At 50.8% G+C, this 12,881-nt stretch overlaps 4 protein-coding genes across 4 annotated transcripts; all 4 read right to left on the bottom strand.

Annotated features, from left to right (window-relative positions):
- ASPACDRAFT_79979 (uncharacterized protein) lies at positions 1–834 on the bottom strand. Its single transcript, XM_020205532.1, has one exon. It carries the CDS (start codon positions 699–701, stop codon positions 165–167), a length of 537 nt encoding a protein of 178 aa, XP_020054188.1. The 5' UTR covers positions 702–834; the 3' UTR covers positions 1–164.
- A 797-nt stretch (positions 835–1,631) lies between these two features.
- Positions 1,632–5,136, bottom strand: ASPACDRAFT_45147 (sulfate transporter family protein; the record flags this gene model as incomplete). Its single annotated transcript, XM_020201558.1, has 6 exons — positions 1,632–1,656; positions 1,718–2,898; positions 2,944–3,177; positions 3,227–3,426; positions 3,476–4,807; positions 4,902–5,136. The coding sequence occupies 6 exons, from the start codon at positions 5,134–5,136 to the stop codon at positions 1,632–1,634; spliced, it is 3,207 nt and encodes a 1,068-aa protein (XP_020054187.1).
- A 769-nt stretch (positions 5,137–5,905) lies between these two features.
- ASPACDRAFT_122524 (DNA replication protein PSF1) lies at positions 5,906–7,158 on the bottom strand. Its single transcript, XM_020196545.1, has 3 exons — positions 6,882–7,158; positions 6,267–6,817; positions 5,906–6,215 (listed from the first exon to the last, which is right to left on the bottom strand). Exons 1-3 carry the CDS (start codon positions 6,915–6,917, stop codon positions 6,122–6,124), a joined length of 681 nt encoding a protein of 226 aa, XP_020054186.1. The 5' UTR covers positions 6,918–7,158; the 3' UTR covers positions 5,906–6,121.
- A 585-nt stretch (positions 7,159–7,743) lies between these two features.
- Positions 7,744–9,352, bottom strand: ASPACDRAFT_45145 (HMG-box domain-containing protein; the record flags this gene model as incomplete). The annotated part of the gene is made up of 2 exons (XM_020201557.1): positions 7,744–8,973; positions 9,155–9,352. The coding sequence occupies 2 exons, from the start codon at positions 9,350–9,352 to the stop codon at positions 7,744–7,746; spliced, it is 1,428 nt and encodes a 475-aa protein (XP_020054185.1).
- Between the last annotated feature and the right edge of the window lie 3,529 nt (positions 9,353–12,881).

Raw genomic sequence — 12,881 nt, 5'->3', positions numbered from 1 at the left:
AACAAGAACAGTCTGTGTCTAAGCCCTCACCACCAAAAAAATCCTCCACCTCCTCCTCATCATCCACCCAATTAACCCCGCTCCCCAACCCAAACCCACCACTGCTCAGCACCAACCCCTTAATCTCGACCAACACCCCCAAGATCCCCCAGCGGTCTACAACCTCATCGAACACCTGCCCCACAGGCAACACCCACCCGCCGTGGCCCGAATCCCACCGATAGAACTGCATCGTCACCGGCAGACGAGGAAGCATCACGGCGCCGACGATGGGCCCTGCCGATGAAAGCAGTAGCTGAAGCGAGTGATGGTGGTGTTGGTAGTAGTGGTCGTGGCCATGATTGTGTGCACGGCGGCCAGGAAATCCCGCAGAACGAGCACGTGGTGGCCCGGGTGCGCGAGCCGCTTATGAGGGTGAAGATGATGAGGGTCCCGCTGCCGCTGCGGCTGCGGCTGCCGTCCCTGCCGGCTACGTTCTTAGCCCCCACTTCAGCTTCAGCTGCATCGTCGTGCCCAGGCTCACGCAAAGTCACGGTGATGCGGGTGTAGGACTCGCGCATCGGGGAGATGATCCCGGCTTCGAGGTCTACGGTGAAGCCTGCCGCGGTGGGGAAGAGATCACTGAGGGCGGCATACCATAGGCTGGTGGAATTGAGAGCGTGGGAGCGTTGGTAGATGGTGGTGTTGTCTGAGGCGCTCATTTTGGTGGTTGATGCTATGTATAGTTAGTGGGGGCTCAGAGGAGAGGGGTTTTCCTGGTGATAATTAGTGAGATCTGGGGTTAGGTTCAGTGTATCTCAGTATGAGGTTTAGTGATTTCAGTCAAGGTTGGTAGGGGTAGAGGTAGAGGTAGGTAGTTATCTTGGTTATCGTGGCGGATTTAATAAGCTTTGAGGTTGGTGAAACCGTAAGGACTGAAGGCTTAGCGGAGGTTCTCTCTAGTAGTATGCAAACGGAGATTAGTATGGAGGATTTCCTCAACATGCCTGAATGTCAAAGACTGTCAGTAAACAGAGCGGAAGTCCCCTTGTCTTGGCATCTGTTATTTAGAAAGAACTCCTGAAATTAGCCGATATTTGCAAGTGCAATTGCGATCAATTCTGGACATTGAGTTGCATATCGGTCAATTCCGTATGCCACAGAGGGTATATGTCGAACTCCGTACTGGAACTGAGCGTTTCCGAAGAGTTTCGGCAGAGCCTTCGTGCTTCTTCAACAGAAAGTGTGTGTATTCCCTTAGAATGTGCTGCACACCTCTCTCTGGAGGATGAGAAAGGGGAGAGCGGAGCATAGATTTGACAGAAGCTGCAGGGAGAAAACTCCAAGTGATGCCGAGCAGCGCTACAAATGAAATGCCATGCTCAGCATTGGTTCAAACCGCCGCCAGTCATGCAAGTAGCAATAATTAAGGTTGGAAGACGACTATAGGTAATAAGTTAGTTGGTTAAGCTATGCGCCCGACCAGCTCACATTAACAACAGCCGACACATACATACACACGCTCACAATCATTATACAATAAGTAGTAAGAAAGTCAACCACAACATGCTATGCAAGAGACAAATATACCAAAAATTATGCCACTATAGGCGGAACCGGCCAACACATAAAAGTACCAGTCGAAACAGCTATCAAGCCGCTGTTGTGAGAACGTAACTAGAGGAATCATGTCAGTCAGAAAGCACAATCCCGTGTACAGGAATGGCGGAATGCTCACGAAGTAATACTGTCCATCCGCTCCGTAGTCAGTTTCAGACTGACCGTCAAAAGCTCCCTTGCAATCTCTGGCTCGTTTTCACGCAGCTCCTGCCACTTCTCCATGTTCAAACACCAACTCACGCAGTCCTGTTCGGCCTTGACCGTCGCTGTCCGGCGGGTCTCGCTGAAAAAGGGCAGCTCGCCGCACGGTCGGCCAGCCACAATGATTTCGAAGTATCGTCCCTGCGGTAGTTCGTACTCGGCACGAAGCATCCCGGACTCCAGAAGATAGAATCCCATCGGAATATCGCCTTCACGGAATAGGACAGTGCCTGCTGCGTAGCTTTCTCGCACGAAATAGGCGCACACTGGAAACCAGAAATCCTCGTTCCGGGAGGTAATGCCCTGGAAGGTCTGGAGGAGCAGCGGAAGCGGCTGGCGCATGGCAGACCATGCTGCTGGTGCGACTACTGCGACTTCGTCTTCGCGGAGGGTGCTCCTCGCGGCTTGCTGTAGGTATCGCTGGCGAGGAGAACTGACTATCGTATCACCCAGGTGGGATGGTGCTTGCGGGGTAGGAACTTCCAGGAAGCTTGTAGAAGTTCCGTGCTGTCTCCTCAACAATGCCTCCCTGTGGCTGTAGAACACTTTGAGATAGGCATTCTCGCAGAATTCGAGCGCCGAATTCAGATCCTCGAAAATTTCCACACCTGCTACAGCCTCGAATAAGCCCACGTTCTGGAGACTACGTCCCACCTCTCCTTCCACGTCAAGGCCAGAAATGGTCATTTGAACGTTCCGCTTGCTAAGAATGCGATTGATGCGGGTGAATGCCTCGGCCGCGGAGAAGTCGATGCCATAAACTCTGGAGAAGTCAAGGATCAGGAATCGGATGGGCCGTCGGTTGAATGCCTCTTCCTCGATCAATCCTCTCATCGTATTTTCAACGCTCACGATGGTACCGAAGAAGAGATACCCGCCAAGCTTGATGATAAGGGTCTGCTGCCCGGCTTCCTTGAGGAACCGCTGCTGAATAGGAGGACGTCTGACTGTAGACCCCGTAATCCCGCCCGAGAAAGTCGCACGGATAGCAGACTTGCGAGAAGTCTGCACGACAAAGCTTAGACAGGCGAGAATGATACCAACAAGAATACCAACAACAAAATCCCAGGCACCCATAGTTGCAACAATGATGACAACCTACAAAATTAGCCAATGCCGTCTTTGACTCAAATTAGAGCTTACCGTGATATATTCATGCCGATGCAATTTTCCCCATGTGTCCACCAAGGCCTCTTGCATCAGCTCAATTCCCAGCAGAAAAATGAGAGCGCCGACAACCATGACCGGAATAAAGCCGACAATCGCCGGGCCGACGACGAGAATACCAGCCGTCGCAGCCGCGAGCATGATACCTGCTAAACGGGAGTTGCCACCACTGTCAATGAACAACAGACTATTAGTATATACAAGGTAGTTCTATAGAAGTCAGCAAATCTCCCTGCAGGCAGGCTATCAGAAGCAGTACCTGTATGCTGCCCGAGAAGCCGGACAGAGCATTGGTGACGCCATGCGCGATGAGTTCACGGTCCACGTTGAGATTATCCTCGCCCGTCGATATGCCCAGGGCAGGCACATTGATGGGTACATGCAGGACGCCAAAGAAAGTGAGCGCGAACATTGCTGGGATCGTGTCGACGAACGCGGCCCAGTCAACAACAGAAAAGTCTATGGATAGTTAGAAGGTCACTGCTATCACGAAGATCCTTTCACATACCATAAAGGGTATAAAAGTGATACCACGGATTTGAGGAGGACGGCGCATCGAAGACCCATCCTTTGTTGCGTAAAGTGCCCATAGAGACCCCAGCGCTGAGAACAACAATATAAAATACGACAGCCACGCAAATAAAATAGCCACCAAGGAGGAAATTAGAATGCAGAAAACGCTTCAAAACAAGCAAGCCGACTGCGAGGAACAAGGGTACCGTCCAAAGAAATACCGTGTCCAATTGCACCAACTTCTCCATTGTTGTCAATGTAAACTCGAACGACCCGGGAAGCCGAGCTGATACTTCGAGACCGGTCAACAAGAGGAAAAAGCCCACACCGCCGATGCACCCAATAAGAATATGCCTTGGGAAAAACCCAATCAAGGCCCCTAGCTTGCAAGTCCCCATAAGGAAGAAAACAAGGCCCGTCAGAATCGAACTGACCGAGAACGCCAGAATAGTGGTAGCTAGGACGGATTTCGGGTTATCGGGTCCAACTCGATTCAAGATCGTGAAAGCCATCTGGTGAAAGAAAGGCACCACCTCGATCATCTCACTGCCGATACCGCCACGGAAGATGGAACCTCCGCAAGAGAAAACGAGCTGAGCAATAATCGTGCTCACATAGAACATGGAGATACCGTCCGATCCAAGGTCAGAGAATATCGGCTCACCCAATGGGAAGAGAATCATTCCGTAAGATAAGGCATCGAGTATGTTGAGCAGCAGACCGAGGAATACCGATGGCAACAGACTGAGGGGATAGACGACCCCGTCGCGCCATACAGCCTGTGTGTCCCACGATTTCGGGTTGGCTACGAGTCGGAAACAATTGGTGACACTCGAGAAGGCACTGGAAAAAGCGCTCGGTCCCTTCGTTCCCGCATATCCCTGGTTTTCAATATCCCCTGTAGCGCCGTAGCTTTGATATGGCTTGATATGTGACGGCTTAGATAACAAGGAAGTTTGCTCTGTGCTCACAGTCTCTCCGGCAGTGACGACCGGAAGCTCGTCTTGAGAGACAGTACTGTCACTTGCCCTCTCCCACTCTTCAGAGTGGTACTGCTCAGTCTGGCTTGATTCCGGGATATCGGGGTGTCGGATCAGTTGTGTCAGCACCGAGGAGCCGGTAGGAGGAATGGAGGAAGGGCCAGCCTCAAGATGAGCCCTCGCTGCAGCTGTTGCGATCGGAGTCGGGGTCGAAGAAAGTGACGATTCGCGAGGGGGACGGAAGACGTCGAGCGACGAGGGAAGTGTGTTCGATTCACGCGACAAGGCGAAGGATGCCAGTTCGGCAGTTTGTTCTCGCATACCATGGGACGAATAATGAGCCGGATCTAGGCCAAACAGTCAGCACTGCATTATTGTATTGTGACGACACGGCGGGGTTATGCTTTGAGGGAACGAGAGTCGATTACATGAGCGGCGTACCTGCAGAGTTATGAAATGACCGATGGAAGAAAGACCTGCTCGGAGTCCGATAACTGGTGCCACCGGACACGGTGGGATCTAATATTGAGGACCGTGGAGGGCTCTCATTATGAGCATGCTCAACTGGAATCTCCATTCCGGCTGGCTCCAAGTCGTCATTGAGGGCGGAATGATGCGAGGGCATCCCCGCGCCGCGGAGGTCGCTACCACTGTTGCACGATCGCAAGACTCCCATGGCGGATGGCGTGGCAGAGGATAAGCCTACCACAAGTCCCAAGTGCCGAAGTCACGGTGCAGATTGCAAGAGCCGATCGAGTACTGATTCAGCACGCGACTTCCAGGCTCGTGGACGAGATCTTAGGACAGTGGCCGAAAGTGCAGAGATGATACCGGATGACGCAAGAACTCAGAAGAATCAACAACCATAGACATCGCTCCACGATTGGCCGATTGAATGAGGGGAAGAAGGGAAAACAGAGGATTATGATATGGGAGGCGTTCAGAGAGAGAGAGGTCTGGAGGGATCAAAAGAGCGATTCAATCCGGTCCAGGCATGACTGGCCGTTGTTATCAGCTAGGTGGGTGAAAGTGACTAAAAAGTCTTATCACGGGCGGATTATCACCGATCCACTTCTCGGACATGGAGACGCGATGGTTGGGGACCTGGATGGCGAAAGCTGCTGCTGGATGGCCACAGAGCATGGGCTATGCTAGCGAGCTAGATTAGTGTGCAGGGATAGAGGACGCCGTCAGAACAAGTGCGACAATAGCTGCAGGAATGGTGTGGGAAGAAGGCAAGAGCTTCAATGTTCGGCGAAGCTGCATGGCCGCATCCAGGCCGATGATAGGGCCGACGCCATTAGGTAAGCGGCCGTTGCAACGGCGATGTTCGTGTCCACGATTTCGCGCAGTGCCGAAGACGGATCCCTAGATTATCTTCAACGTAACATACGATCTAGACATGGGCCAGATCGACTCCAGGCTACTTAAAAGACCTCCCAGTTCTGATGTGTCAAAAAGTCAATCTCATTGCTACGCTAATTTACCTGAATTCGACTTCGCGCAGCGTGGTCCCCATGCCACCGTCTCCGCTCTTTAGATTACTCTCAACAAACTAAATGGGTATCATCATGTAACACAGAAAACAGCAACTAGAGCAGCAGAGGCAGAATCGGGGGATAATCCACATCCTGACTGCCGGCCAAGGGAGGCACAGCAATCTATCCCAACCGTTCCAGAAAGCCCTGTGCAATCAATCGTTCCACATCCCCTTGTCGTACGTAGAGCTGACTGTTCTTCGTCAAATTGATCACCCTGCGCATTGTTAGCACCCGACCGTTGACAGGCATTTTCATCCGAGCATACCCATATTCCGTCTGAATCTCCCCTGCATCCTTCAAGACTCGCACGTCGATGAACAAATCTTTGGGTGGCTCCAAACTTCCAGTGAGGTCAATGTCCGTCCATTGCCCCTTGTACGCGGCGAGCAGGTCACTGTAATGTCGAAAGTACTCTTCTTCCTCCGGGCTCAGCGAGCTGTGATTCATCCCCGAGCCAGCGCCCTGGCCTTGTGCCGCGGCGGCGGCGGCGGCAGCTCCTGCACTTGCCTCCTCCGCCACGGGTAATTGCTGTTCTAGCACATCCACACCCATCCAACAGAGCTCTTCCAATTTTTCCGTGCGGACACGATGGTAAGCGAGAAGACATCGCTTGTTACGACGCATACAGAGATGGTCGACGAGGAGGGCGCAGGCAACGGCGGGCTCTTGGGACGGATTGAAGCTGCCCTCGAAGGGAGTCAGCAGGCGTGCAACATCGCGGTCCAGGTCGCGGACCTCGCGGGCGACGGCGCGAACAAGTTCGGTTTGGTAGGGAGGCAGATGGGTTAGAGCCTGGGTGCGTTTGGCATGCTGAACCTGTAGATGACCCGTGTTAGGCCATGTCGTAGGTGGAATCCAACTATCGAGAGGAGAGACCAACCAACTTATTACCCAGTTCGCCGTACATGTTCGACATGGCGGGCAGTAGATGTAGCTGTGAATCGAAGATATGCAAACGCGGGGATGCGTAAGTATACACCTACACGGATCGCTGCTGGGATGTGCGAGTCTGAAGCTGATGGTTGATGGACAGGAAAATCCAAGTTCGGAAGGGGTTCCTGAACGTGTTTAGTTCATCACCTAGTAAGACAGTGCCCTTGATTGAGCTTGAAATAAGCTTTGCGATGAACATGCAGACGGACGGAGACGTGAGTCTCACGCAGGATTATTTGCCTGTCGCCGCGTCGCTTTGACCCCCCCACCGATCGGATATCTCCACGTGACAGGGTGCGCGTATCTGTCACGCCTAATTGGAGTCATCCAGCAAAATGTACTGATCAAAAGTAATGTTTCATCTGCGCATGTACCAGAAATTTAGGAAAATTGTTAAGTCTTGCTCTGAATCAAGCACTTTGAATTGCATCTGGTCATGTAGATTGCCAACTATTCTAAACTCAAGGAAGAACACCGGTGCATAAGTATGTTCCGTCACCAGGTATCAAAACGTATTGATCAAACGAAACTGCCACCCATAAGCAAAAGCCAAGAAGCCCGGAAAACGCCAGCCAAATGTGACTCAATACCCCAGACAGGACATTTGCCCGGAAACAACAAGAAAATCGAAGATACAAATCGACAAGTCCCAAGCCACCATGTATATTAGCGCCCCGAAACTCCGAACAACAACTCTGGTTTCAAACAGATATCCACCGCGCTGAGAGACAGGGCAAGAAAACATCTCGACCTTTGAGATCGTGACAATAACAGAGTCTTCACGCTTTAGAGTGAGTCGAACATGGATCTCAGTATGACATCCAGGAGTTGAGGTCGCCACCAGAGCCCTCCACTTTGGCATCATTGGGCGAATCCCATGTGTCGCGACCTTCTAGGTGTTGGATGTCTGATGCCGATGAGTAGGCTGAGCTCGCCTGATAGGCGACTGAGCTTGGCGGCATCGATGTTGTCATGGGAACATAACCGTTGACTGTCGATGCATCAGGCCACAATGGCTGATGGACGCTATACATTTGATTGGCACGCGGAAGTTCGTTTGGGAGAGTCAGAAGCTGGGGGTCTAGCTGACCGCTTCCCGGAGTAGAAGCAGAGCTGGCGGGCTGGAGGAGGTCATGGTGAGACGCTCCTGGCAGTCCTGCCAGAGAAGTTGATGAGTTGTACGAGATGTCCTGGAAACTCGGCCGCCTGAACCGAAAGTCGTCATGGTGAGACATGTAGCCCGGTTGTGTCGAGTGAAGGAGGTACGGAGATGGGTCAGAGGAAGGCATGTAGCCTGGCATGAAGCCCCGAGTTGCGTGCCAAGGTGAAGACGAAACAAAATAAGAGTCTGCAGGCAAGCCGTGTTCCGCAAAGTCAAAGGGAGTAGAGTCACGGCTGCCCCAACCACTGCTCTCCACCTCTGACGAGCTCATGCCATGGCTTTGTAGCAGAGCTGGGCTAGAATCAGGAGTATTTGCCAGATTACCATCATCGTCGACACCCGCCCGTTTCTTCTTATCCTTTGCCGGGGAGAACTTGTAGCCGGGATGTGCTTTCAAATGGTTGGCCTTCTCAACAGTCGCCAAATGCTCGTACTTCCCACGAATCTCGGCAGACTCCAGTTTCCAGCTATCACCGGCAGCTTCAGAGACCACCTGGTGGTTGTTTTGCGAGAACCATTCTTTTGCTCGCTCCGCAAATGCAGACCGGTAGAGCATGAATGAGTTCATCGGGCGGGCAATCTTGCCATTTTTCTTCGCGACTTCCTGGCGTCGAGTTTCTATGGAGCGATGCACCCAACTTTCCATGTCCTTGATTGGGATATGTGTCAAGTGCTTGGTCAACTCGCTCAGCGGCTTGTCAACATGAGGTCTGGACTCTCGGTCCTTCAACTTCCGATCCTTGCGCCGCATTCTGGGAGGCCTGGCGACCCTTGGTCTAGGGAGCTGTCTCTGACTCTGAGGCGATGACCAATGCGGTGCCGAACTCAGGCTTCCAGGAACATGACAGTCGTCTGCTGTGTGTGGTGGCGTGTCGATCTAAGTAATATTAGTGATCAACGAAAGGGTTATCAAGCGGAGGGACGACCAACCGGATGATGCAATGATATGTTTCGCGGATAGTCATTAGATACAAACTGTGAAGAAGGGGGGGAAAGATAATCCTGAAGCTGGGTTAGTGCCTGCCCAGCGAGCATAAGATAGATAGCTGTGAACTTACAAATGATGCAGCGTCGTATTTCACCTCGCTTGGAACATGGTTTGTATGAAGGTCTGCAGCCGAAAAATGCTCAGGCTGTCCGAAATTGGGCGAAAGTATACCATGGAAGTCTTGGTTAGCATCAGCCACCGTGTTCTGATCCGTCGATTCGGGCGGCGAGGGTGGCTGGCCACGAATGACTCTGGTAGCGCTAGCCATGATGAGGTTTTAATATGAGGCAAGGAATGGGAATTTGGCTGAGTAGGGGGTGGAAGCCCAGCGCAAAGTCCGCCAGGGACCCACGCAGGATAGTTGATTGGAAGAGCTTGCAGGGGACGCTGGAGGAAGAGGATGAGACCAAGATCGTCTTTTCAGGTCTCAGAAAGGGTGAGCTTGTATGTTGCTCCAGTGGAATGAGTTGTGGGGAAAGTGGATGTTGATTACGCCTAATAGGCGGGCAAGGCGCAGTGAGGTGCAAGGGACACCAGCCAGTCGTTTACTCAGTGGGGGGAGGGATTCTGCATCTGAGAGCAAGTCTCGAACACATTCGCATTTGACGGAAATGATCAAGTGTCTTGAATACTAAGGAGATTGATGAATTGAGAGAAAAAGTTGAAGGGAGGAAGGAAGAGAAGAAGGAGGAGAAGAAGAAAAGAAGAATGGAGACCAAATAAATAAAGCAAGTGGTCTTGTTCTGAATGAACTGAATAGTGGCGGGGGAGGGGAGGAGCGAATAGATGAATGAACAGTCAAAGACAACAATAGCAGGTCTCAAAACACAAGTTGAATGAGACAGATGATCAAGGAAGTTCTTGCAAGGATGCAAGAAGAAATCGTTGAAGGTGGATGCGAAAGAGAAGGACAAGTAGGAGCTAGTGATTATCGATGATAATCTTAATTCACCATCAACTAGTTGTTGATGCACCACAAGGGACGGGTGGCGGATCACCGGGTAGTTACTTGTACAAGCTGTCAGTGCAGACTGCGTTGATTCCAGAGCAGAGTGAAGATCAAAGACACTTGGTATGAAGAGGGGGAGGGGACGAAGAAGAGAGAGGAAGTCGTGGGAAGTGGATATCAAGTGATTTAAAGCGGGATAGACATCGCAAGGTGGAAGTTCTAGATGGGGAAGACAGCCATGGGATCCCCAGCGGCTGAAACCCTGAGACTGCTTGAAGGTGCTGGCGGCGACACTGTCCCAAACCCATGTTGGCACGGGGGTTTGCTTCTGGGATAGTGCCGTCTTTGTTCCAGTCTGCTGGGACTGGGAGAGACATGGATGCCTCTTCTTTGGAATTTCTTTTCCCTACTGTTTTCGCACCATGGGATTTGGTTTGATTGCACGGCTCATTGGTGTGCTGTCTTTACCTCAACTGAATTTATTTAGTTTTAATTTGACAGGATGGTTTTATTTTTTTTATATTGGGTTTTTTTTGTTTCTTTGCTCAATTTCATTATTTTGATGTGGTAGTTATTTTTGATTGATTAGCATGCTGGATGTCCTTTAATTTTTTCTCTTTTGATTGCCATGCATTATCTTTGTATTCATTCACTTCTTTCTATTCCTCATCATGAGGAAAGACACAGAATTGTTAACTTTCTGAATGCAAGACAGATGATTATTTTGGGATGGGACCTCAGGTAGTCCCCATCTTCTTCACACCTTCGGTTCAGTCTTCTCTCGTATTGCTTCTTTAAGCCATCTCTTTGTGCCAAAACTAGGTCCCCTCTTCACCTGGATGGAGGGGAAGGCGAGGGGAATAGAGGGAGGGGTTGAGAGTTCTGAGATCTTGCCCGAGACAGGGAGGTTACTAAATGCGGCCCTGCATCTGACAGGAACGATTGGGGATTTGCTATTGTTGCTTGTTACCGGCGGGCCATGGCTGCTGGACATCAGTCAAATCAAATGACCAAGGCAAGTTGGCTGCTGTTATGTATTGTGATTACTGAAAGAATTAAACGGTTGATCGACTATTGCAGCCAGCTCGATGGCCGTACAGTACTTACTGTAGTAGTGAATTAGGCTGAAAATTAAATTTTGGTGGAAGAGAAATAATAATTTGGAAATGAGGATCAAATCAAATGCGAAATTAAGATTGGAGAAGGCAATGACGATAGTGACAGTCTAACGTCCAGGCAAGCTACTTGGCCCACCCGTCGTCCATTAGTACGATCGACTCGGGTGGAGTAAGGTATGTACTATGTATGTATGTATGTATGTATGTATGTATGTATGTATGTATGTATGTATGTATGTATGTATGTATGTATGAATGTATCTCTCTGGAGATCCATTCTGACTTTGGGAGCCCCAGACAAGGTGACATGCCGGAAGATTATGGGATGAATGGTACCTCTGGTACCTTACCTCTGGTACCTACTCCGTACTATGTATGTAGTAGTCATCATTGCTGCCGGCCTAATCGGGTAAAAGGTCCAGTCTGCCAGCCAGGTGTGGAGCTGGAAGCTAGCCCGAGGAGATAGCTCGATCACTCTTCATGACACTGAAGAGTTTCTCCCTTCGTAGTTACTATGCAGCTGCAAAACTTAGCAAGCAAGAAGGAAAGTGGAGGGAAAGAAACGATATAGGATGTCCACAAATCGATCGGGGCCAGAGGGAGATCCATATCTGCTCTTCGTGACATGCCAAGTTAGTAGCCTAGCAGCGACCACAGAGACTAGCGGCGGAGGCAGGCGGCGGAGTTAAGTTACCGATCCGAAATTGATAGACACTGCCTAGTAGGAAGATGCACTTGTACATTCAAAAATCGTCCCATTTGGTCTGGACTTTCTCCTCAAAAATATACACACTTACTCACACTCTGTCTCTGCTTCCTTTCCTCGTTCTCTATCTATCTCTCATCTTTTGATATCTCAATGATCAACTTCGACCACAATCCACCAGAATTAACCATGGAAGTGGGCTCGGATTGTCCGATGTGGAGCCCGTTACAACTCAGGAGCTTCCCCAGACACCCTCCGTTCCTCAACGTCATCATACCCAGTGTAAATTGTTGCCCGCACCGATACTAGACCCCGATGCTAAAAGGCAGCACCCATGGATCGCCTAGTCCCCGGCTTCCCGACCATCATCAGATCATCTACCGAGTTGCACATACTACCGACACGGAGCTTTTTACTGCGAGCTTCCTATACCCAGGTCCAGCGCCTCAAGTCCACTAAAAGGGCTAGACATACATAGATGAGGGGCCCTCTGTGTCCTTGGCCGCTCAACACGAATCAGCGCCCATATGGCCGTCAATCATGACCCCAACACAATCGTGTCAGCTAGTCGGTCGTCCTTTTCTCTTGGCTCTTTTCGGCCGTACCGGGAGATCAGCCAAGCACATCAAATGGGGCAAACCATCTGTGGTGGTGATCATTGGACCGTATATACGACATTGCTGGAATCAGACCTGGAGACCCGTTGGATGCAAATGTCACTCACTGCCTGTCGGCATACCTATCTACCTAACCGAGAGAGATCCGTAACTGTCGAGTGATAGGGAGAAGACCAATGGGACAGCCGGACGTAAGTTGGGCTCGGGCGCGAAGAGGAAGAAAGTGCCAAGCCCAAACAGAGCAAAAATTACATCGTCTCCAGACGGAAAGCTTGGGTAAACGATACCAACGTCAATGACCCTGAACGGTCCCCTTTACCCCTTTTTACAAGTCTTGTACGCGCCATTTTGGACTATTTTGTTTACCTCAAAACTTCTGAGTGAAGTTGATAGTGGTATATGTACAG

Source organism: Aspergillus aculeatus (genome assembly GCF_001890905.1).
Source record: "Aspergillus aculeatus ATCC 16872 unplaced genomic scaffold ASPACscaffold_12, whole genome shotgun sequence".
Lineage (NCBI taxonomy): Eukaryota > Fungi > Ascomycota > Eurotiomycetes > Eurotiales > Aspergillaceae > Aspergillus > Aspergillus aculeatus.
Note: the sequence above shows the minus strand (reverse complement) of the source record. Positions and strands in the feature narration are given on the sequence as shown.

Excerpts from the sequence above, each read along its gene's own strand:
- ASPACDRAFT_79979 (XM_020205532.1), bottom strand. The coding sequence starts at position 701 with ATGAGCGCCTCAGACAACACCACCATCTACCAACGCTCCCACGCTCTC.
- ASPACDRAFT_122524 (XM_020196545.1), bottom strand. The coding sequence starts at position 6,917 with ATGTCGAACATGTACGGCGAACTGGGTAATAAGTTG. Across the intron at positions 6,818-6,881 it reads GCGAACTGGGTAATAAGTTG|GTTCAGCATGCCAAACGCAC; the intron begins GTTGGTCTCTCC and ends GGTCATCTACAG. Across the intron at positions 6,216-6,266 it reads GAGATTCAGACGGAATATGG|GGTGATCAATTTGACGAAGA; the intron begins GTATGCTCGGAT and ends AACAATGCGCAG.